The 24,869-nt window shown below is 41.1% G+C and overlaps 1 protein-coding gene across 1 annotated transcript; it reads left to right on the plus strand.

Moving 5' to 3' along the window:
* Positions 1-2,212: 2,212 nt before the first annotated feature.
* Positions 2,213-21,208, plus strand: RNF130 (ring finger protein 130). Its single transcript, XM_009078501.1, has 7 exons — positions 2,213-2,462; positions 6,165-6,236; positions 8,043-8,125; positions 14,784-14,880; positions 15,956-16,160; positions 18,236-18,333; positions 21,157-21,208. Exons 1-6 carry the CDS (start codon positions 2,235-2,237, stop codon positions 18,331-18,333), a joined length of 783 nt encoding a protein of 260 aa, XP_009076749.1. The 5' UTR covers positions 2,213-2,234; the 3' UTR covers positions 21,157-21,208.
* The last annotated feature ends 3,661 nt before the right edge of the window (positions 21,209-24,869 follow it).

The raw sequence follows: 24,869 nt of genomic DNA on the forward strand, positions 1-24,869 counted from the left end.
TGTTAGAACATTACATTGAGTGCTGCTGCCTTGATAATAGCATAATTCCTTGGTGCAAATAAATTCCTACTGGAGAAGCGTAGCAGAACATGTGCCCTGGGGAATACAGTCCCCCTGCACCCTTCCCTGCCTTTCTTCACTATCTGAACTAGATATGAAGAGCAGAAGCAAAGTCTGGGGAAAATATCAGGCAGTATAAATTATCTGCTCTTGGTTATCTTGCTCTGTGTGAGCTGCAGGGATTTGGAGTCACAGGAGCACGTGCTGTATGTGCATACAGAATCTTGCAGGAAAGGTGGCTCTTGCCCTGTAAAAACGTGTTGCAAGTCTGGGCAGGGACTGTCTTTCCAGCTGGGCAAATAGGAGTCTGAATAGATTTCCATGAAAATAAAGCAAGTGGTGGATTTTTACTCTGAGCTTTGCTGCCCATTAAATTTCTTGGTTACTTTGCATGAAACCAGACTTGGTACTGAAGTGTCTTTGGAGAGCTGGACTAAAGCTGATCTTGTGTGACTCTGTGCTATACTAGAGATTAATTAAATCAGTTGTATCCATAAGTTGTATTGGAGTTTGGTTGTAAGTTACTGGAACAACTTGTTTTAAATGTATTCAGAAGGAAACACTGAGCTTTCTTTTTCTACTCCGACACACCATAGTAGGACAAGGCCTGAATGTCTTTGCTGTTTCAATTTGAAATTAAAAAAAAATGACATTTCTTGAGGGAAGCAATTTGGGAGCTGTGGAATGTTTTTTCAACTACTGTGTAGATCTTAATTTCTGAGATGATCAGCTTTCATTCTTTTGGGTAGTTCTGCCAGCACAATCTGAACATCAGCATTAGTGAACTTCCCATGAAAACCGATGATAGTGAGTGCAAAAGTTGCTATTTGGCATGGTGAATGGAAAGAGTAACGAGATAACATTCAAGACTGTTGCACAACCCTATTAAAAGTCCCCACTCTGGATAATTACATAGCTGTCACCCTGAGTTATTGTGCCTTGGGTTTCAAAGATGCTGCTCTTTTGGCTCTTGCACATCATTTTGTGGATACAGTCACTTCTTCAAAATTAGTTTTTGATTAAAAGACTTTGAACTAATGCCTTGTGTTAAAATAGGACCTCATGTTCCCTACTGTCACACTAGGTTCCTTGTAGCTTAAATCCACTCTAAATCCAGAATCTTGGTGCTGCCTTATACAGTTCCTCTCTGAGGGAATGTGAATTGGAGCAAGCAGATGGAGCAAGCAGATGAGCAGACTTTGCAAGCATTTTGAAAATAGGTCTTGAAAGGGTTTTTAGTTTAGGAAGCAAATAAATCTGGATGAATAAGAATGATACTCAAAAGAGGTTTTTTTCTTTCTGGCTTCGGTTTTGCTAAAATTTTACTTCCTTTGAACTTTAATCCGAATTACCCTGAATTCAATATCCTCTTTTTTTTTTTTTTTTAACTTTATGGGGGTCTTTGCTTTAAAACATAAGTTCTCTCTCTGCTCTACAGGTGATTTTGTTCTTTTACAGCAAGTCTTGTGGTTTGGTTCTCTTACTGACCTTGTACCAATAATTTTCCCGTTGGGACAGGAAGTAGTCTGGAGGCAAAACACTATGAAAACAGATGGGCTGCACACTCAAAATGGAGCTGATGAAGCTGACAGCCTCTTTGCAATCTTACCAAGCGTGTCTTTGTATGAGTGATAAAATCAGCACTCAAACTTCTGCCAAGTTTTTTTTCTCTTTTACTTTGCAGCCACATAACCACACAGGGGAACTTGCATAACACTCCACAGACACGTTCACAGCACTGCACACACCACCACCACTCCAGCAATGCTCCCACGTGCTCACTCATTGTCTAAATGTTCATCTGAGGGTTGCCTGTTGGGGTATTCAGAGTCTAAAATCTGCAACAAATGTACTTTTGAAAGCGAGTTCAGACTGCACACTGTAATTACAACGTGGGAAGTACTGTGTAACCAGCAGGAGAGATCTGGTACAATGTGTGGAGCTGCAGAGAGTTTGCATGATAATGCCTTGATGTGAAAATCAGGGTTTGAAGGACAAGCCATAAATTGAGTGCCCAGTAGCATGTTCCATGTGCCATAGATGGCTTGGATTAAAATCTCTTGAGTTGTCAAGTGGCTTTGCATTTGGAAAGTCTTGTGAGCAGATGCCATGTGAATTTTAAATGTAAATTATTTTTCCCTTGTTCCCTAGGAACTGGAGACATTGTTGCTGTCATGATTACAGAATCCAAGGTGAAGGAGATCCTGAATTACTTGGAAAAGAACATCTCTGTCCTGATGGCAATAGCAGTGGGGTCCCGTGTCCCCCCGAAAAACTTCAGTAGGGGATCTCTAGTCTTTGTGTCAATATCTTTCATTGTTTTGATGATAATTTCTTCAGCATGGTTAATATTTTACTTCATCCAGAAGATCAGGTACACAAGTGCACGTGACAGGAATCAGGTAAGGAGTCTCCTTTTTTCCCCTCTGAGTTCTGGAGGTGATATTTCTGTACACTATAGTCCATAGAGAACAAATCGTTTCTGAGGAGTGTCCATCACACTAGTGTTCAGAACCTCTTTGTTCTGAGGCAGAGCATGTTGCCAGACAAAGATTTTTATGTAGCAAAGTGTTTTCATCCTGAGCAGCATCAATATAGATCTTATTAAAGAACAGGAAAGAATAGAACTGAAGCAAAACATTTGGGGTTTGGTGAGTCTAAGTCCTGAGTGGAATAGATTCTGTCTTGGCTGAGTAATACAGACTGTGAGTGTGTTGGGAATGGAGAGGAAAGTCAAACTGTGTCTGAACTTGTGTATTGTAGGGGAACACAGAGCTCATGTTATGAATTCTGTCCATGTTCTTACCTTCAGCAATATATAAGGTAATTCAGAAGCTGTATAAAAGCATTTCCAAACTACAATCTGTCATGAATGTTAGGGTAAGAAGAGAAAGAGCTGCTTAGTGATCTGTGTTAACTTTCAGCTTTATTTAAGATCACACCTGGTATGGACTGCCTGATTCTCCTGGTCATATATTTTAAGTAAAATTTTGTCCTATATGCCTTTCTTACATTCTTTTTCAACTTGATTTGTTTAAGAACTGAGTTATGTATGGCCATACTCAGAGATCTTGACTAAATCAAGTCATCAACTCAAATATGGATTAAACTTTAGAAGTAAATGTTTTACTAGTGTGGACTTAATGACCCACTGCCTCCAGAGTGTGCCTTGGCTTTTATTGAGAAGGATCAGTAAACCTTGGGAAATCCACTGTGCTCTCTTTGCTGTATCTCTCTGTCCAGGGTAACTTAGAAAGCTGCTGAATTCTAGTCACTGCCTCCTTTTCCCCCAGACTATGGCTGATACACTGTAGGGCAGTGCTTTGCTATTCTGTCAGAGCTGAAACACATGCAAACTTATAAAGCTCTAGCTATGGCAAAGGATTTCCTTGTCAGTTACTATAAATAGTGCCTGGTGCTCCAGGTCCCATGGGCATCCTGTAGATTTTCCTAAGGATGTCATTCTTAAATGACCACACTGTAGCCAGTACTTAGTGTGGTCCCCTGGGATGGTGAAAGTTTAAATATAACTGTAACTTAATGAATGTCTGTGGAATACTAAATTGTTCCTTCTTTATCCCCTACATGGTTCTAGGCTTCTTCCAAATGTCCACGTTTCCAAACAGTTGGTCCATGGGGAAAGGGCTCCTATGACCTTTTTTCTTTCTTTAGATTTTTACAAAGGTCAGGAGAAACTTGATGAAAATTTTATGTGGTTTAAAAAGCTGAGCTTATTAAACTTTAATAACAAGGTGGCGACAGCTACAGCTTATTTTTAAAGAGCTTTGAGAGCTTTCACAAAGACTGTACTGTTAGTGATGAAATAACTTGGTTTAGGCTATGATCTTGTTTTTAAGTTATGTCAAAGCAGAAACATGCTGTGTTTTTAGATAGCACAAGCAGATACTGGTGTTTCACATTGCTACTCTTGTGTGCTTCCCTCAGAGGTGTGAAATGCATGTTTTAGTGGCCTCTTCTAGCCCGAGTTTTGGGTTTTAAAGGCAAGAATCTGCTGTGGGCCTGTGCCCTAGCCTAGCAAAATAGCAAATCCTGAGCATTTCCAGGGTTAGCATCAAAGAGTATTTGTTAAAATTAGAAAATGGCAGAGTTTGACCTCTTACGTGGAAGAGATGAAAGTAATCGTTTACCAAATTTGTTTATGTAAGAGAATTTGAATATATTGGAAGAGTTCTACTGAAGTAGTATTCCCCCAACAGGAAAATAATCTTTCTGTAAGATTTCTTGTGGTGCCTATACAATCACATGCAGTAGAATGAAATAGAACTACTACCCACGATTACTTAGCTGGTAGTGCTGAGCATTTAAGCTAAATGCCTGTTCAACCTCATTCCTTCCTTAGCAATCACACTTTTGGTTATGCAGTGGTTATCTACTCCAGCAGTGTGCCAGGGTGTTCTGTGGTGCTAAGCACTCAGGCCAATATGCTTGTTGCAGGGCATGTAATTTAGATTTGCTTAAATTGGCCAATTTCTCACATACTGCAGTTGGTGTGAGAGTTCTGACTTTAGGAAGCATATAATTTCCCCCTCCCAGCTCTGTTTCTGATGCTGCATTTCCTACGTGGATATACTTCAGTAGCTGGGACTGAGTATCTGATTATTTTTTTTTCAAATCTGTGCTTTAAAAAATATAAAGTAAGAGCTGCTGTTCTGTGAAAACCACAAGAAAAAAAAGTGCTTATGTAATTTTAGAATAAGTGGTGCAGTTGGTTGTGGTAGACTTCTGAGGTCATTGTGTTTCTCAAATGAAAGCAACCATGGTTTCAGGTTGTGTGCAGAGAAATGTGTGATGCAGGAGGTATCCTGTATCCTGTCCACCTTAGGAAGGATTATGTTTTCAGCTTTGTAGAAGGTGGGCACAAACCCCACACCTTTTGTTGCAAGCTGCCTGGGAGGTTTTGGTAGGTGCAGTTTCCATTCCCAGAATCAGCCTGTCCCTTTCAACAGCACAGTCCTTAGTGCAGGATGGAGACGAAGGAAGAAATAGATGAACTTCCCTTTTTCCAGTCAGTGTAAACCAAATCTGATGTCTCATGTTCCTGAAAGAAGACAGCATCTTTGTTCCACTCAGTGCCCTGTCTCTGGGGTCCCAGGGCCCACCTGGCAAACAGTCTTTCTCTGTTGGCCAAGAACTGAGTGTCACAGTAGGAAATCAGCACTGGAATTGCAGAAATGGCTCCTGCCATAGAGTCATAGAAAATCATAGAATCAACCTGGTTGGAAAAGACCTCTGAGATAATCAAGTCTAACACTACAGTGGCACTAAGTGCCACATCCAGTCTCATCCTAAAAACCTCCAGGGATTGTGAATCCACCACCTCCCTGGGCAGCACATTCCAATGGCTGATGGCTCTCTCCATAAAAAATTTCTTCCTATTATCTAACCTAAACCTCCCCTGGCAGAGTGGGGACAGTGGTAGTCATAAAGTCAGCATAAAGCAGCATAAACAGCAAAAAAAAAGCTTGGCCTCTGCATTCAGATTGAGGTTATCTTCAACCCAGTATTAATTTCAGCTTTATTTAAGTCTGTATTGGCTTATTTAGATTTCATGACCCATAATTTTTTTCTTTTATGAGATTCTGGTGGCTTCGGGTAACAGCAAGAGGGAAACTAGGTTACACTGAGAGGATCTCTTGCATCTCAGAATAAGATCAGCCAGCTCTGGGTGGAGGGGAATATAAAAATAATTCAAGCTTAAAAGAACAAGCAGTGTATTGCAGCACACTGAATAAAACCCAATAGGAGCAGAATGTAGCAGAAATATTAGGAGGGCACATGGCTTCAGCTTTTATTCTACAACTTGGGTTTGATTTGTTTTGCACACAACTGTTGGATCACTTCTCTGGACAGTCCATGAGGTTGATGCCCATGCTAATGAACTGCATTTGGGGATTCAACTGTTGAGTTGTTTTCTTCTTGACAAATCTGTGCTTTGCTGTGTATGCATTTTGTCTTATGGGCTGGCCTGCTGCCATAGTGTGTATTGCAATGGAGTATTGAGCCCAAATAAGTCATTATAAAGGACACTAATGAAGCTTGTTTATCAGGGTTAATTTGTGTTCTCTTCTCTGTCACTTTATTAGCGTCGTCTCGGAGATGCTGCCAAGAAAGCCATTGGTAAATTGACAACCAGGACAGTAAAGAAAGGTGATAAGGTATAAGAATAAGATTTCAACATGGTAAACTCGAGCATCATGATTCATTTTTGCTGGGGAAACAATCTCACATTCGTTCTTTCTGTTCCTGCTTTATGACTTTGCCTTCCTGTTGGAGGTTTACTTTGTGCTGCGGCACATATTGTGTGTAAGCGTTGGTATCATCGTGTGCTGTAAGGCTGTACATTTCAAAGAAGATTTTCTTGCTTAGATACTACTTGCACTCCATCTGGCAACTGTGCTGAGGGTGGGTTTGTGTGCTGGCTGCTGGGGGTGTGTGCTGGCAGGAGTACATAGGGTTAGCACTGTTTATGTGGAACTCTTTAAGCCTAGAGTCATTCCATATATAAGTTGTGTAAAGTAAAAATAATTTTAAAAGACAGGTGAGAGAGGATAATCTCTTATGTAAAATACCCAGTAAGCTGAGAGGGAGCATAAACAGGTATTTCCTTAAACACACTAAATGTTACTCCAGGAGTAGTTCTCAACAGTATACAAATGAAAATATATGGTGTGTTAAGTCCTAAACATTTTGCACTTTTGTGAGTAGTTACTGCTTTGTCTTTGATTCTGAAAGGAAAAAATAGACACTTAATCTTGCTTAATTTTTATCTCAGATTTTCAAAAGGCAAGGGAGTTCTGGCTATGATTTGATTTTTAAGAGATTATTTCCTTAATTGTGATTCCCTTTTATCTTTCTTATCAGTGGAAGATTAGGAAGTGATGGAAAAATTTGCTCCCTGAGAGAAGGCAGGAAATATATCTCTCTGCTCTTTCTTCTGCCCTATGTAGTTTTATTTCAAAACACCCTACTGCACTAAACCTTTTCTGTGGGTGTGGGAGTACACAGAGAGAATGGGAACTTTTCCAAAGTAAAACACACTGCTGTCTTGACAGCATAAATTCAGAAGTGGCAGGTGACATGTAGGTTGCAGTACAGACAGCACGAGGTGCACATACAGGTGAAGAGAGTGAGAACAGCCTGTCCTTTGTGAGAGCAGCCATGAGATTCTCTGTGTGCAGCACTGCCTGGAGCTGCCCAGGAGTGGCTGTGGTGTTGCTGTGGTCCCTGACTTGGTGTCTTGCTTGTGGATTGGTTGGCATCAAAAACTGTAATGAAGTTGAACTAAGAGAAAGCATAACCTGTTTAGTGTCACAGGCCCAAACAGTTTGAATACATATTGCTGATGCCATATCTGTATCCAAATGAAGTCATGCCTTTTTCCTTCAAAATTTTAAATTCTCATATTTAAAAGTATGATTTTTAAAAACCCAATCATAACTTCTGGAAAACAAAGAAAAGAGAGGAGCCAGCCAGTCAGTGATGCTCACATTCATGTCTGGGTAAGAATGATGATAATAACCAGCAGACAAAAGTATGGGACTACTCAGCAATAAGTAAAATGTGCTGGTTCTGGCTATAAAAGTGAATCCCAGGATTCTTATCCTGCCAAAACAAACCAACAAAAAACCTGAATAAAACATAAGTTTAGCTCAAAGTTGAAGTAAAGGCTCTAGGAAAATTGCCATTATTTTTTATAGTGATTTAACTGAACATTAGAATCACCTTAGGCCTAGCTTATTTTCATATTATCATTTACCAGCTCCAAATGAGGGGAGAGTTTTGTATATATGTGAATTTTATGTATGTTTAAGTCATGTTGGAATATAACAACTCAGTTACTGGTTTTATATCATCTTAGTAGCAGCCACTTGGCACAATGCAGTTTGTGTACTAGTCACAACTACTTTGACATTTGTCATAGCCTCAACTCTTGACTTGAATTTTCATTCTATTCATTTTAGGAAACAGACCCAGACTTTGATCATTGTGCTGTCTGCATTGAGAGTTACAAGCAGAACGATGTTGTTCGCATTTTACCGTGCAAGTAAGCTAGTAAAGTTGCTTTGTTTGGAAACTATTCTCTCTTGGTGTTCCTTTGCTTCATTTCATGTGATAAGTGCCTTGTCATTTCTAAACCTGTTTGTTGGATGTTTCCATTTCTGCTAACAGCCACTTTGTTTTAGACCATGGTAGCAGGAGGTGAGCACTGGCACTGGTATGACAGTGGAGGTTAAGCAGAATGGTGTTGAAAATCAGCAGTTTGGGCATATCAGCAGTGGAGCCATTAAGGTGGTAGAGTGGTGAGGGGTGCAGGGTTAAGGACTAAGCTGTGAGCAGACTCAAAAATTCAGTATAATGACCCATGCAGCATTCTGGACAGTGAACATGCAACATTGGCTGCTGCTTTCTGAAACTGTAGGAAAGAGAAATGCAGACTTTGCAACCTTCATGCCTCCTCTGGCATCAGTCAGCCACTGTGCTGTCATCTGTCTTTGGTCTCTCCAGTGCAGTGTGATTTTTGGCTTGTGCCTGAAGATTGTACTTGCTGGATATCCTGCATTAGTGCTTAAAATGTACAATTTCCTCCTCCTTTATGCCATTCTCTTGACATTTACAGATTTTCAGTTTGTTTCCATCCCACTTCCATTCCTGAGTTGTTTTGGGATATTTGCTCTTTGAGAGATGCTTTTAAATGCTTTTTCTACCTGGTGATTGATTTTGATGAATCATATGTTTTGGTAGCCTTAAGCTATTACCAAGGACATCTTTCCCTTGTGTTCTGAAATGCAAAGCTTTCTCCTTATCTCTGGGCACAAAAAAACCCACATGTAAGTTTATGCAGCAATTTGGCCTGTGCTTGGTATATAAATGGTTCTGCATGATACTCTAGAAGCAACACAGTCATGTGTTGGAGTTGATCTTCAGGCAGCAGCAGCAGTAAGAGCTCATTATCAGTCTTCTAAATCCTCCTGCAGGCTGTTCTGAATAGCTGGAATATTTGTCTTCTAATGCATAATGTATTTCTATCATCATAAAAGGAAACCAGTATTGTATTATATCTTACTGATCAAAATTGGTGTGTGTTCTACTTCTGAGGCCAGAACTCTAATTCAGTTTACTTTTCTCTGTGTTCTTTACCTCTTGGGCAGTGGGAAACAATGATCTGGTTTAGATTCTCAGTGTTTAGTTATTAGATCCTGCAAATGATTATTTAGAAACTCATCAAAATATTTGGGAATAGAAGAGCTTGGTCTTAGATTGTAAAGATTTGGGAGCTTTTTGTCATGTGGATGTGTGTGCATTGCTGTTTTACAATTCGGTCATTTTTACTCAAAAGATGATGTCCTCTTGCCCTAAAAAATGTACTAAAAATGTAAGTAATGATTCCACAAAGTTACATACATCATTTATTGTAGTCTCAAGTGAAGTTTGCATATGTGGATTAAGCCCTTGTCTTTTGATGTGCAGAAGGTTATTTAGAAATTGGAGGAGAAATTTGCAGAAACTGCACACCAATTTTGCACCAAGATGATGGTTTGATAAACTGCCTCTTAAGAAAGCTTCACTTGTGCAGTTCAGGGTGGTCCTGTGAGGCTCAAGGATGTGGAATGAAAGTTCACAAGTCTCTCTCTGTGCCTTTCTCTTGATACTGAACAGGGGCCAGGGGGAGGTCTTGCCAGTGAAGAGAGTGAGTCTTCCCCAGTAGGAAAGCATCTTATTTCGCTGAGCACAAGGCAGTGCTGGGATTAGAAGTTAACTTCCTTAGTTAAACAAGCCCTCTGTACAAGCAGTGGGGATGTTACTGGTATCTGCAGATATGATACAGACTATTTAACCAAGTCCTTTTCCTTCAGATTCTTTTGGGTGGCTGCAGCCCTGCAGACAGTTCAGCTGCTCAGGGAGCTGGATGGAGGTGCCCCTGGCTGCTACCTCAGCACAGCCTCCCCCAGGGCAGTCTCCCATGTCAAGGAGATATCAAGGCTCTTGTGTAGATTCTTGTGTAGATCCTTTTCTGTTCTGTTTTTCACAAGAATGTAAGGTCAGCGCAGGCTCAGATTACATTCCTGCCAAAGGCTGTATGACAACTTTATGTTTGCTTTCTACTCCTTTTTTTTGCATCTCACTTTTCATCTGTTGCAGCTCAGCCTTAAGTTGAATGCAAAACCATCTAGGCTAGACACTAACAGTGAGATGGATGCTTTCCACAAGACATTTATGTATCTGTAGATGAAAAACCAATGAGTATCCACAGAGATGAGGCCAATAAATTTCAGATTCTGTGTAAGATTTTTCAGTCTTCAGCATGTGAGATGCTTCTCCCCAAATCTTGTTTTGGAGGTTTAGTCACTTTCTTCTTCCTCGTTCTTCAACCTCCCATTTTAGTGGAACATGGAATCTTAGCTTAAAAAAAAAATCAACAACCAACACACATGAGAAGGAAAAACCAACAACAATAAAAAAACACTACAAGAGAGTCTCGAAGCCAGAAAAACAAATGAATTGCAAGAAAATCATGGAGAAAATGACTTAACCAAGAGGAAGCAAATGGAAGTGTGGAAGTTTTCTTACTGTGCCCATGGAGGAAGCTATAATCATTAGATAGTAGGAATCACTGACATGTGACATCCTTGCTGCTTTTATCAACTGAAAAGTAGCATTTCCCTTTGGTACCACAATTGTTCTTTGCAGTTAAGCATGGTCTGTCACTCTGTGCCTTACTAGAGTAGTCTGGTCTGGGCAGACACACAGCAGGCAAAACCTACTCACAGCTGAGCAAGTTGCACCTCAAATTCTGTTGGGAAACACCGTATTTGTCATGTAAAGTTTTCTGGCAGGTGGGAAATCGTGACCAATTGAAAAATAAACTGAGGTGAAAATGGTAGAAATTCAACTGCATTGTTTGCAGTTGTTCATTTTGTGCTTCAGAGAGAGAAATACGTTCAGTACCAGCAGCCCATGGACATACTTTAGTGCACAGAGGGACAAGCAGCCATCTGGTTTAGGCTCACAAGCTTGAGGAATGTGTTTTTTGTGAATGTCATTATGTAAGGTAAAAACAAGTAGAGGAAGCAAATGTCAGAGGGATCCTAGCAAAAGTCAAACCTTGTGGACAATTTTCTTTATTCAGATAATTTTACTCTACCATCACACTGCTGCACCTAGGGGCTGAGCAGGCACCAGGTGAAAAGTGAAAGGAGGAGGTAGTGTGAAGGACTAGTGAGAGATAAGGGAAGGGGAGAGCACAGTGACAGGTTAGAGGAGAGCAGAGAGTGACATTGGAAAGGGCAGAAAAATGGCCTGGGAAGGAAGGAATTGACAAGGTAGGAAAATAAGTAAAGGAGTAGGGAATGTGTTAAAATAAATAGCTTTTGAGCCAAATTCTTAATGGGCAAGAAGGAAGAAAGTGACTAAGACAGATTTTCATCTGTTTGATTCTGTGCAGCTGCAAATAGCTGCCTTTTTAGGGCCAAATTAGCACAGTGTCTGGATGGCATCCGTTTGGCTTGCTGCAGTGCCTCTGCACAACCCCAGTTTGCTCTGCTACCTGCTTGCAAGGACAGTCCTCCCTCCAGCAATTCTGTGTATCTGTGGAAAGCACAGAGACAGCTCTACCCTGACATTGCCTGCTTGGGGGGAGACCTGGCCCTGTCCTTCCCTCTGCAGCAGGCCAGACATCCCTCCAGCTGTGCTGGCTGTCCTGGACTTGTGCTGGCCTGACTGGGAGGTTTGGACCCCAGGGTGAGTGGAACACCTGCCTTCAGCAGTAGCCAGATGCTACTTTGCAGCAGCACGTTGATAGATCCCTTCAGTGAGATGCTGCCCTAAGAGCAAAGAAGTGTTGTGAGCTCTTGGGAAACAGCACTTATAAACTCATGCCAACCCCTCTCCTTACGTGACGTGTGAATTTGGAGGCTTTACATCACCAAAAGAGATTTCTAACTCACTTTTTTGCCTGTGAAGTGCTGCAAAGAAGCTGTTGCACAAAAGTTGGCGTTAAGGTGTTTATTACAAGCTGGAGGGCAACTGGATTGGGTGTGCTGACAGAGTGGAAAAATACCTGCAGGTCACCTGTCTGGAGTTGTGCCCGCATGGGAGACTCCCTCAGTGCTCCCAGATGTGCTTCCTCCAGCCCTCAGGCTGGAAAAGCAGCAGGAGCTGTGTCACACTTGACTCCCCAGTGTGTGGCTCCTGGGGGAACATCATCAGCCATCGTGACCAACTCACTAGGAACTGTTCAGATTTCCAGTCTGGGAAGGCAAGTGATGGAAATAGGGAGATGGAGGTTTATGATGGCAGAAATTGCAAGGGCTCACTCTGTCAGACTGAGAGGTTTTTAAATATTTTTTGTTTACTCTCTTCATTGCTCTATAACTGCTTTTTAATTCTTGCAAACAGAAGTCCAGACAGAGCCTGAGCCACAGTGACGCTATCAGCAAACTTTTTAAGGGGCAAAGAAGCTGCATAAGTAGTAGGCAGAGCCATACTGATCTGAATCAATAACCTTTGGAGAACTGCACTTCTTTGAAACACATTAATAAACATCCTTAAAGGTTTAGGTACTAAAAGCAAAGAATTAGGAGGTCACACTAATAACTGAGCTGAAAATATATATATATGTGTGTATCAAGCTGCTAATGACTTTGAAAAGTAACCCATAATATTTAGTGGACACATGTTGGCATCCATATCAGTTGCCTGCTTCACTTGATCTGAGTGCTTCTGCAGCACTGATTAGCTGATAACAATATAATAAAACTGTTTTCATACTTCTGTGGAGTCTTGATGTCTGCTGTTTCCCAAAATATTAGATTTTCAGGTTTGTTCTACTCTCAAAAAACAGACTCCAGAGACTTTAAAGAAAACATAAGCAAATAAAAGCCATAATTTGCCTAACACAGAAAAATATCATCTCTGTATGTGCCAGAAGGTTGCAAACCATTTTCTATCACCCAGGGTTTCTAAACGTTGTTTCCTGCAGTTTTCTGAGTAATAAAGGGAATGCAGTAGGACTTAATAACAAGAGGAGTGAGTCTGTATTTTGAGTCATTATTTGAACAGAAGGCACTGTCCATACCCTGGTGTTTGTGATTGTCATCTTGCTGGAGGACACAGACCAGCCAAGGGACTAGCTGAGACTCTCTGAGTTTCTATTCCTGCATTACATTATACAGATAAACAAAGTTCTTTTGCTCCCTGCCTGTCTTCTGTTGAGTATTTTACACTCTAAGTCTGTGCATCTTTAGTACAGGTAGGACATAGAGCTGTAGCTGCCTGGAACCTAATTATGTTGATATACTCTAGTCCCTCCATCAGTCTGAGTGGCCATAGGCAGAACACAATTTTATGCTGTCTTTTGCAGTGTTTGTTAGCAGTTTCAGTTGGCCTTTCCAGAGATTCAAAAGAGAATTATCTGTTAACATACCTCATTTGGTCTCTGGTTTTAAAATCCCAAGGGGCAGAAAGGAAAGAAGTCCCAGACTCCAGGAGGGGCTTACTGAGGCGTAGAGCAGTAAACATAACCTGAGAAAGGAGGGGACAGAGAGATCTCAACTTTATGCTGCCTTGAGGACATGCATGACCTCTTACAGCCCATGCTGATGCCTCAAATATGGCAAGAACTCCTTGTTCTGCCCCTGACCCTTCGCCTGCTGGTTCCAGTGCTGCTGACTAAGCAGCCCTTGTAATTGCTGATCCTTGTCATGATCTGTCGAGTTCGGGTGTGCCTGTGCTTAATGGCTTTGTGCTCTGCAGTCAGTGCCACTGCAAATGAAAGATCTGAGCTCTTATCCTAGGAATTATTGTAGGCAGTAATTCACACTAGGTTACTAAGAGTATTTGCTAAAGCTATATTGTGTAGAAAGTCTAGTGATACCTGTTTTTGCCATGAACGTGATCTGGAAAGTTCTTTGCCTTTTGAATAGCTTGGAGGACATTTCCTTTATTTCCTTTAATTTAGCTACCTTGTTTTGATCTCTGCAGAGTCCTTCCTTGTTACACTGGTTTATATCAGTCTCAACAGTGTTACATTTATATCCACGTATGTGACTAATGTTTTATGTGCAGTGTAGGTGGCAGTTTGTCTGTTGCAGAGTTCCCTGCTGTGCTAGCAGAAGCTCAGTTTACTTTTCCTTTTTTTAATGATGACCATCATATGATGATGGACATGTTTTCCTTCTTGATATGAAGAAATACTGATCACAGTAAAAGCCTTCTTTTTACTTTGCTGGGGTAGTTATAAAAGCCCTTTCAAAGTCAAACATAAGTGTGTTTGGGTTGGTTCCACTGACTTGTGAGTAAAATTGACTGCTGATGGATCTGTGCTTTCCTCCCCAATTTATGGCTAAGGGTCTACATCAAAACTGAGACTAGACTTTAGGCAAGATTATGGTGGGAATGGTATTACCCTATTTCTTCTGCCCATGTGCATACTCATATCCACAATAAAAGGGGTGGAAAAATTTAAAATCATCCTTTCAAGTATTTCTTCCTAGTTGAACTATTAGTAAAGTGTGGCAACGACATGAAAGAATTTTTGATTTATTGTTTTTAATTATTGCCACCAGCACAGAATACTGGCAATTCTAAAACTTGTGCTGCTGGGTTTAATTAAAAAAACAGCTACCCAAAAGTTTGCTAAAGTACTTCTCCTTGTATGAAATGGAATTGTTTGCTAACTATGTGTGTCTTCTCTGTTCTTCTAGGCACGTGTTCCACAAAGTCTGCGTGGATCCATGGCTCAGTGAGCACTGTACATGTCCAATGTGTAAACTGAACATTTTGAAGGCACTGGGAATTGTGGTAAGTTTTGCTGTTGTGAGGTTTTCCTCCTCCCACATCTGAGACCCAGAACAGGAGGAGTAATTGTAGGGGAGATAGGGGGAAGGGTGTTCCAGTATCCTGACTCAGAAAGCATTTGGGTTTTTGTACCAACTTCTTCGCTGCTGGTTTGTTCCTCCTTTCCCTGGTTGGTCATTGAGAATATCTTTTTATATTTGCTTTTATAACAATTTCTTATCTATGCTGGAGGTTTAATAGTTTCTCTGTAATCTTCCCTTTTCTCAACTCCTTTCAACCTTTCCTTGTTAAATTTACTCTGTAAGTCTCTTGTTCTTGTGGTCTGCTGTAGGCAGTTGTACATTTGCACATTAAAAGCCATGCCCTAGTTGAGGCCAGTGAGTTTTCCTCAAGCAGCTATGACTTCTGTGGTACCTGAGGGCTGCTTTGGTCACCCAGTTCACAAAGAGATAACAGTGAAGAACCTCAGAGAGGATTTTTTTAATCTTTCCTGTATGAGAAAAAAAAATCATAACGTGGGAACGATGCTCTTTTCAGAAGAAAGAGAAGAACAGATGGAGAGACTGTCTAAAAATTGCCTTTTGAATCAAGCCAGTGAGAATAATCAAGCCTCCATTTTTAGCTGTCAGTTGCAAATTTGCACATTTTATGAAAAAACAGATATATTGTGCAGATATATTGTGGATGATCTGTTTTTGCAATTGATAACAAATTTTAATAATAACAAATTGATAACAAATTTTCAGAGTTTTCAGAAGAGGATGCAGTAGAATTCAGAGTTGCTTATGGTGATAAACCCTACAGCCACAGGCTATGACACAAGTGTATTTGAGACCCTTCCTTGAATCTTATCCTTTTTTCTGCTTCTTCCTCCACCTCTTTAAGGTGGACTGAAGAAGTGACTTCAGATAGAAGTTGTGTTTCTCTGTGTGTCCTGATTCATGTGTTTCTTCTCTGTGTGACATGAGTACAGCCGTAGCGGCTGAAGAAGTGTCTATGTCTGGTTTTACTGAATTTATAGGTCTGCTGGGTGTAGAGTATTCAGCACTGTAACCCAGAGTTGGGTTTTCTCCCCCAGCCAAACGTGCCATGCACAGATAATGTAGCCTTTGACATGGAGAGGCTCAGCAGAGGACAGCCAGCCAGCAGGCGCCTGGCACTGGGCGATTTTGCCAACGACAGCTCGCTCAGCCTGGAGCCCCTGCGCACCTCTGGGATGTCCCAGCTGCCCCAGGACGGAGAGCTGACACCAAGGTCAGGAGAGATCAACATTGCTGTCACAAGTAAGTTCCCTTTGGTTCTCAGTACAGCTCTATGGCTTTTGTGGGGGGTGTGTGTGTGTGTGTGTGTGGCACTTGCCCTGCTGTAGCTGTGTGCTGCAGGGCCGTGGTGATGGATGTCCCTGCAGGGACAGAGGTGACCTCAGTGTCTCTGCAAGAGGCATATGCTCCTTATTGAAACCAATAATTCTAGGTATGACAGTGCCAACACTTCCATTATTAATGGTATATCCATTTAGATCTGCATGGAAAGAACCCTGGATGAACTAAAATGGCATCAAAATAACCTTCCTGAATTTGGTAACCAGGGCAAGTAGCTGGGTTGCCAAAACCATTATTTATCCTTTTAGAATACTTTACATGCAATAATTTACACAAATATAAGTATCTTGGCTGATTACTATTTCTGCAGACATTTTTTTCCCCTGGGAACATTGCTACTAGGACTCTGACGTCACTTAGCAGGTGTTTTTTCTGACAAAATTTGCTGTGAATTAAAAAAAGCATTTGATGTCCCATCATTTGAGTATTGTCCAAGCATTTTATAACATCAGAAAACTATTCCTGCACTGCTTGCAACCTCTTATCCATAAGAGCAGCATGGAAAATTTCCACTCCCTGGATTTTACCTAGGGTTTTTAATGTACAATGGCACTATAATGAACACAGTGTGCGTGGAATCGCATCATTTTTCCATATGCTGTACAGTCTCAACTTGATGCATGAATGGTTGTTTTTCTGGCTGAATTGCAAAAATAGAATCAAGTACAACAGTATAATTTTCTCCTTGTATTTATGCTTTTATCTATGATCTAGATTCTGAACTTAGGGACACTGTTTGCCACCTATACATGTATACAAGGCAGTGTAATCAATGCAGTCCATTAGAGTGTTTCTTTGGATGCTGTTAGCACAGTAAATGTCTCACTAGAAAAAAAAAATCTCAGCTTATGAAAGACATAGTCTATATCTAGAAATGATCTGAGAAGGGAAAATCCACATACAAAATCTAGATTCTCCACAAAGCCAGTAAGTCACTTTGTCATCCAGTGTTCAACCTCTGGTTCACCTTGTGCTCAGCTCTGTTGAACAGGAACAGATCTGTTGGTCGTTACTTGCCTGTCAAGGGTGGGGAAAACTGTAGTTTGCACTTTTCACTAATTGGTTTTGCAGAAGGTGTTTTTACTGTCTGTTCCCAACTGTAGTGCTGCTCTTGCACAGATGGGATGCCAGGGTAAAACAAGAAATAATCAGCAACAGTTCATTCTGACAATGTTTATAAAATAAAGCTTTAGAAAGGGCTGTTGAAATGTTTGGGTTCTCTGGGTGACACATGCATTCTTTGATGCATGAGAGGTAAACCAAAAGCCATATTCAACAACAGTGTTCGTATTCTGAACTGTTACTATATACCATATTGATCTTGGGGAGGGACAACTTTGAGTACTGAACATTCTTTAGAGACTTCTTTATCCTGCTTCCTTTTTTAATGTGTCTGTATGTCTACGCTAAGGTTGAAATTATTTTTCCACATGTTTCTGTCTATCAAATGGAAAACTCTAGTTATGCTTTACTGTTGAACAAGCTCTCCTATTTTTGTTGGGTTTTTTTTTAAGTAACACCATAACATTTACTCATGAGGGAGGGGGTGAAGACACAACTGAAGTGTGACAGTGAATTGGGTGTTCTCATGTGAAGAGCTACATCTCCCTAAATCTAACCCAACCCTGACAGTTGTCTTTCTGACTTGGGGAGCCGGGACAGTTTTCATTACATTTTTCCCTTGATCCTGCATTTCACTTTACATTGTTAAGTAACCTTTCTTTATCACTAACCCTTGGGCTCAGCCAGGAAATCTTGTTGTGCCATGCGTTTTTTCCGCACCTCTCTCCACTTCTTCTTTGCTAGCCTTCTCCCGTCAGTAACTCTGTGGCTAACCTCCTTCTGCTTCACCTCCTGGGGCCAGTCATGGCTTAGAAGCCTCTTGCCTTCCGCCAGTGGTGTTTGAGGGAAATATATCATCGCTTTGACATAAGCCTTCTCCCACGAGTGATTTCCTCCCTTTCCTTTGTCAACAGAAGAATGGTTTATTATTGCCAGTTTTGGCCTCCTCAGTGCCCTTACACTCTGCTACATGATCATCAAAGCCACAGCTAGCTTGAATGCTAATGAGTAAGTAAATGTTCAGATGTTTCTCTTTATTTCTGGTGGGTGTGTGTCACGGACAACATTGGGAATAAGCACCGAGAGACTAGAGAAGGGTGGAAATGCAGTTTTCAAGGAATCAGAATACTTTTCTCAAATGTAAGTAGGTTTCAGAGTAAACACCTGAAGTCCCTCTTAATTTCCATTTAGTTGGATTGTCAGAGGAAATCTTGTGAAGTGGAGACATGAAAATGGGGAAAACAAAAAATAGTTATATTCAGGTTTTGATCAATGGTCTAGGTAAACATTTGATTTCTGCCATTAAATTCCCATATTCAGAATTCACCTGGAGATCCAAAAGTTAGTACCAGCAGTTACCTTTGACAGTTTTCACCTCAAATTTATAGTAAAATTTCATATTAAAAAAAAAAAAAATCTGTATTACTACTGGGCAAACTTTCAGCTAAGTTTAAAAAAAAAGGGTATTTAAGTAGAAAACTACCTTTTTGCTCTTAGGAGAGGGAGAGATGAAAGCAATGAATGCACTACTGATTCTTCTTTCTGAAATGAAGAGATGCTTGCTTCCATGCTTTCTTAACCTATCTAGAAACCCTCAGCCTCCCTTCAGACAGGCTGGACAAGAAATGACCCTAGCACATGACTTTCAGTCTTTTTTGATGGCTCTGTATGTGGGCAAGTACTGCAGTTCTATTAACTAGGCACACCTAGGTATTTTCATGTAGGTATATCTGGGCTCATGATGGATGTTTAATCATTATTTATTTATTTGTGAAGGCAAAGTGTCAACATCTTTCTCTGTCTCTGAGCATCTTGACACAGCTGAGTTTCCATTAGTGTGCTGATCTCTCTACCAGAAGTGGGCTGAGATTCAAGGGCAGTCTGCCGTGCAGTCTGGAAATGTAGCTTTATAGACATAATTTTCTTTCCCCCTCCCTTTTTTCCCCTTGAAATAAGAGAAAGAAGTGAGGGTTTTTTTACTTTTATTGCTATTTGGAAAGTATATGGTGTCCTTCTTAATAAGATGGAAACATGTCTAATAGTCTCCAGTGTAAAATTCTAGACAGTCTCAAGCTAACCATCTTCAGGAGGGGCCATAATAACTCCTTGGAAGTTTTGGTCATCAGGGATCTTTGATTACCACTAATTTGCAAGTCTTCCTTTCCTCCTCTTTTCATATGCTAATTCCAAAAGGGCTTCGTGAAGAAAACTTTTGAAACTTCAAATAGCCCTATCAAATCTCCTGATTATTTTTTTCCCATTTGTCCAAAGCTTGAAACTGCTACTATCAATCAGCAACTTGGCTATGTAGCTGCAGCTGAACACAGTTAATCTGCCTGGAAAAGTAGCTTGGGAAAGCATGGAACAAGATGAGTTGTAAAACAGGAACGTCTGCATTTCTGGGCACTTGTACATCATTAGGGAGAAGGAGGAACTGTAGCCCATGTAGTATCATCCAGATGTGGGCCCAGATAGCAGCTGCATTTCTGCCTTGCCTTGCAACTGTTCTCTTCGTTGCCTTTTGCTCAGTGAGATCTGGGTCTGTTTTTACTGGAAGGACAATCTGCTTCACATTGGCAGAGAGTTTGGGCCTCCAGCAAAGTGTTTTCACAGTGGTGTTCTCTCAGTACAAACAAAGGGTGTGCTGATGTGAGGAGAGCTCCTCTCTGAGTGATAGGAATTGAAATGTGAGCACGTACGAGTGTACACTTGAGTCAGACTTAAGAAAACTGACAACCACAGAAGCCAGAGCTGTCAAAAAGGACTTACTCAGGTAACTGAGGTACCTGACTGTAGCCTTTAACCTCAGCAGCTCTTCCTCTGCATCCTTTGGAATCTGAGCAGCCTCCACAAGTGCTGCTAGGTTCAACTACTCATTTTATACAGTTTTAAGTGACACTAATGCTTAGATTTATTGTTTCATTAACACCTTATGTTCCTCAGTGCCAGACAGAGCATCTCCTGTGCTGAATATCATGCCAGACACATGGCAGCTCCTCCTCACTGTGATTTCCATTGACTGTCATAACATACCTGCTCCTTGTGCTGCTCTCCATATAAAAACTGGCATACCCTGCCCTTGTTATGGTAGTGTGGCAAGAGAAAGGCAATGGGTTTTTCTTATCAGAAACAGTAGCAAGAATAAGTCCACAAAATATGCTGATGCAAGTAGAAGATGCCAAATATTCTTCTTTAAAACTCGCCCAAAAACATATCCTGTTCCTTTTTCTCCATGTCCTTCCCACAGCTTAAACATGTTTATTTAGAGCAATAGTTCTGGAGATGTGAGAATATGCATGTTTAACTGTGTGTATGTATGTTTGTGTGTATGTATATACACACACAGGTGCATTTTGAAGTAGTTGTCATAAAAAGTAAGCATTGTCTAAGTGATAAGAAAACAAGGAACCAGCTGCTTTCTCTTGGTCTCAAAATATCTCTGCAGTATTGCTATTAAAAGATTGAGGCAGTGGTTGAAAGGAACAGAAGCAGCACATTTTGCCTTGCTGCTTAGGGAGTGGTCAGAGATGACTGAATAACTGTGAGGTTAAGCCCCAAAAGCTCAGATGTTGGAGAGCATTACCTAAAGAAAGTTTTCAGTAGCAGATGGAGTGTCCCCAGCAGTTCAGAAGTGCTCAGACCTCTGGCTGTCCTGTTTTCACTGCTCCTGTAAGAATGACGTGATGAGAACAGACCTTTCTTACTGCTCTGGCCTTGTATAATTAGTCATTTTTCACGAGCTTACTTTTACAGGATTATTTTATTATTTTTTTTGAGCATTGGCAGTATTAACTTTAACATAAATATTTTGTTCCTTTTTCTTTCTGCCCTGCAGAGCAGAATGGTATTGAAGAAACGCTTTCCGGCCGATTGCCTTGGAGAGAGACACCTATTTTTATGCATCATTTATCGATCATGCAGCACAAGCAATTATTTAGTACATTCTATTTTTTCATAAAATTTGCTGATGCCAAAGCTTTGTATTAAGGAAAAAAGTGAAGAAATAAAAAAACCCTTTAATTATGAAATCCTACTCTGTGAGAATTTTATTTTTCTTGGGCTTTCGGTGTTAGTACTCAAGTCTTATGAGGTGCCTTATTTCCTTCAAATGATTTCATCCTTGAAGATCTCTCTTATTCTCCATTCATTTTGGGACATGCAGGCTAACAAGTGGAAATCTCATGCAGTGCCATTGTTAGGAGGCCACTCAGCTCTGGAATGACTAACAAGAATATTAGCAATCATTCCATACCAACTCTTTAGGGAAAAAAGCTGGGCCGAGCATTCTGCTCTAACAGACTTACCTTGACTCCGGCTGAGAACGAGTTTGAAATAAGAACATTTTCTCAGTTTCTCCTCCTGTAACACTCCTGTGTCACACTGCAGTATGATTTTTGTCTTGAGGTCAGGCATTGCTGAAGGTTTGTTGTCTCAAAATACGAATCGTGAATCTTTTCTCTCTTTTACTTTCACCCCAACCTTTCGAGATAAAGTGAAGCTGCTCTAAACTGCTTCTGCCTTCCTCATACCAAGTGAAAACATAGCGTTTCCCCCCCATCATGTGTGAAATCTCCTCTGGTAGTAGTGCCAAGTGTGAGTTTTGATTCAAATTCAGGTCATGAAAGATTGATAACGCTCTCTAATGTAGAAACTCTATGCAAGCATGTCCCTTCCTGCCATGGCTACTTTACTGGTGAGGAGGCAGAGGGAAAACATCTCTTCTCCTGTCCTCACTCTGCCTCTTCCACACAGTTTGACTTATGCAAGCAGCAAGTGAGTGATTTCACAACAGTGGGTTGGAACACACAGGGCTGAGCCACAGCCAAACGCTGGTGCTGGAGTTAATGACATGGGTAGGTGAAGGTAACAAGTCAGGAAGGAAAAAGTAATTGACAGAAGTTCAAAGCTATTCTGTTTGGTTGTGTTTGTTGTTCTCGGATGGAGATGTAGATGGCTGAAGCTGAATGCTTTCTAATTTAATTAAATGAACAGAGAGAAGCAATTTTGCTGTGAGATTTAATTTTTTTATGCACTGGGAACGAGAGAATTTAATTTTATTTTTATGTATAGGCACTTTTAGAATTTAGGAACATGGCCAGATGCTACATTAAAATAGTTTCTTAATTCTTATTTGTCCATCAGGCTTCAGCTGAGAAGGCAGCTTTTGTAATGAGGAGTGAAGTATGTGTTAGCTTCAGTGCATCTAATAGAATTCTTCTTCAGTGTGTCCTTGTGAAATTCTGAAAGAAGTATGAAAACAATCAATAGAGCAGTAAGTGCATTTTGAAAGACTGGAAAACCCCATTGGACTTACTCATGAAGAGACAAAACCTCAAACATACCTTGTCTGAGGTCTGTCTGCTCGAAAAGCACAGTGTGTGTCAGCTGAGCCTTGTTGCCAGAAGTGGAGGAATGTGGTTAGAGCATGATTTAGGGTGTACAGGCTATGAAACATGGTTTTGTTCACCCATCTCCCAACAGCAGTAGTAAAACTGATAAGTTGGTGTTTGTCTCCTGACACAAAATTCCTTAAGTGCCTTTTAATGCTGTTTGTAGGATGTGCAGGGACAGCCTGGACACGGATGCAAAAGGCACCACAATAGTTCCAGTTCATGTTTCTTCTATAGAACTGCAGCAGAAGGAGAATGAGTGATATTGGGAACAAAAAGGTTGACAGGGCTTTCTAGTGCATTTCCCTCCATAGAGGATTTAAATAGCAGCATCTTTTCTAATTTTTCTTTTGAGCCTCTGGCAATTGTCTCAACAAAGTGTTAATAAAAATACAATCAGTTTCTGCTAGGTTACTTACAGGTCAGGCAAGCAATGTGTGTTCATCCTTTAATGAAATAAATATGTTCAAAGATGGACTCTACATCATCCCAGAAACTCAATTTTTTTACTCTGGGTAGACACAAGAAGGAAACTCCCAAAGTTTGTTGTAGAATTGCTTAAGTTGGAAAAACCCTCTAAGATCATCAAGTCCAATCATTCCTGCAGCACTGCCAAGCCCACCACTAACCCATGGCTCCAAGTGCCACATCTGCACATCTCTCAAATACCTTGATTCAGCCTGTTCAGATCCTTCTGTGGAGCCTTCCTGCCTTCCAGCAGATCCACACTCCTTCCCACCTTGGTGTTGCCTGCAAACATACTGAGGATGCACTCAATCCCCTTGTCCAGATCATCAATAAAGATATTAAACAGGGCTGGGCTGATGCCTGGAGAAACCCAGTGGTGACTGGATGTGACTCCAATCACCACTACTCTCTGGCCCCAGAGGTGCAGGCAGGTTTTAACCCAGTGAAGGATGCATCTGTCCAAGCCATGAGCAGCAGCTTCTCCAGAAGAATGCTGTGGGAAACGATGTCAAAGGCTTTACCAAAGTCCAGGCAGACATCCACTGCCTTTCCCTCATCCGCTAAGCTTGTCACCTTGTCATAGAAAGAGATCAGGTTAGTCAAGCAGGACCTGTCTTTCCTAAACCTCTGCTGGCTGGGCCTGATCCCCTGGTTGTCCTGTATGTGCTGTGTGATTGCACTCAAGATGATCTTCTCTATGACCTTCCCTGGCACTGAGCTCAGGCTGTAGTTCCCTGGATCCTCCTTCCAGCCCTTCTTGTAGATGGATATTGCATTTGCTAACCTCTAGTCAGTTGGGACCTCCCCAGTTAGTCAGAGCTGCTGTTAAATGATGAAAAGTGGCTCAGTGAGCACTTCCACCGGCTCCCTCTGTACCCTTAGGTGGATCCAATCCAGCCTCATAGATCTGTGTGTGTCTGAATGGTGTAGCAGATTGCTGACCATTTCTGTTTGCCCTGTTGGCCTTTCTCTGATTCTTACCCATACTCAACCCCACTGTCACCATTATTGAGCTCCAGACAACCAAAACACCTCATAGGGCTACCCCAATACTCTCCTTCCTTGACTATCCCTCCTGGAGGGCTGTCAGTCATCCATTGCAGCACTCCAGTTGCACCAGTCATCCCACCACATCTCCACAATGGTAACCATGTCATAGTTGGCTTTGAGGAAAAGATGCTTTATGGAATAATCCCTATCGGTTGCTCATGAACCAAGAGGGTGTCTAAGACAGATTGTCTGGGATAGGGAGTGCTCTGATCAGATTTCCACAGTAAGAAGTCATCATGCCAGAGGAGCTGTGGAGGGACTGCAGCTTGTGGGAGAAGATGGCCCTGATTAATGACGAAGGGCATTAAAAAACTTCCAGATGGAAAGGGAACACCAGGTGATACTTAGTCCTGATGCACCTGCAGGGCTGTGTCTCTTAATTTTTGGCCTTGGTGTTGTGCCCACTTCTGTGGCATCCTATGGTAGGTAGGTACAAAGATCAGTTCCTGGATTTATGTTTATTTTCAGGCTCAATGCAAGATATCTGAAAAGTTCTTTGTAAGTACATAATGAAGAATAGTGGCAGAGAACACTGAAGGATTCATTTTCATGTATTAAAACTGCAGGCAGATTTCCCATTTGTTTTTCATATCTGAGACATAAATCTTGATCTTTCTTGCTAAGTGCAAAAGAGGAAGAA

The sequence above is a fragment of the Acanthisitta chloris genome, unplaced genomic scaffold (assembly GCF_000695815.1).
Source record: "Acanthisitta chloris isolate BGI_N310 unplaced genomic scaffold, ASM69581v1 scaffold22407, whole genome shotgun sequence".
NCBI classification, from domain to species: domain Eukaryota; kingdom Metazoa; phylum Chordata; class Aves; order Passeriformes; family Acanthisittidae; genus Acanthisitta; species Acanthisitta chloris.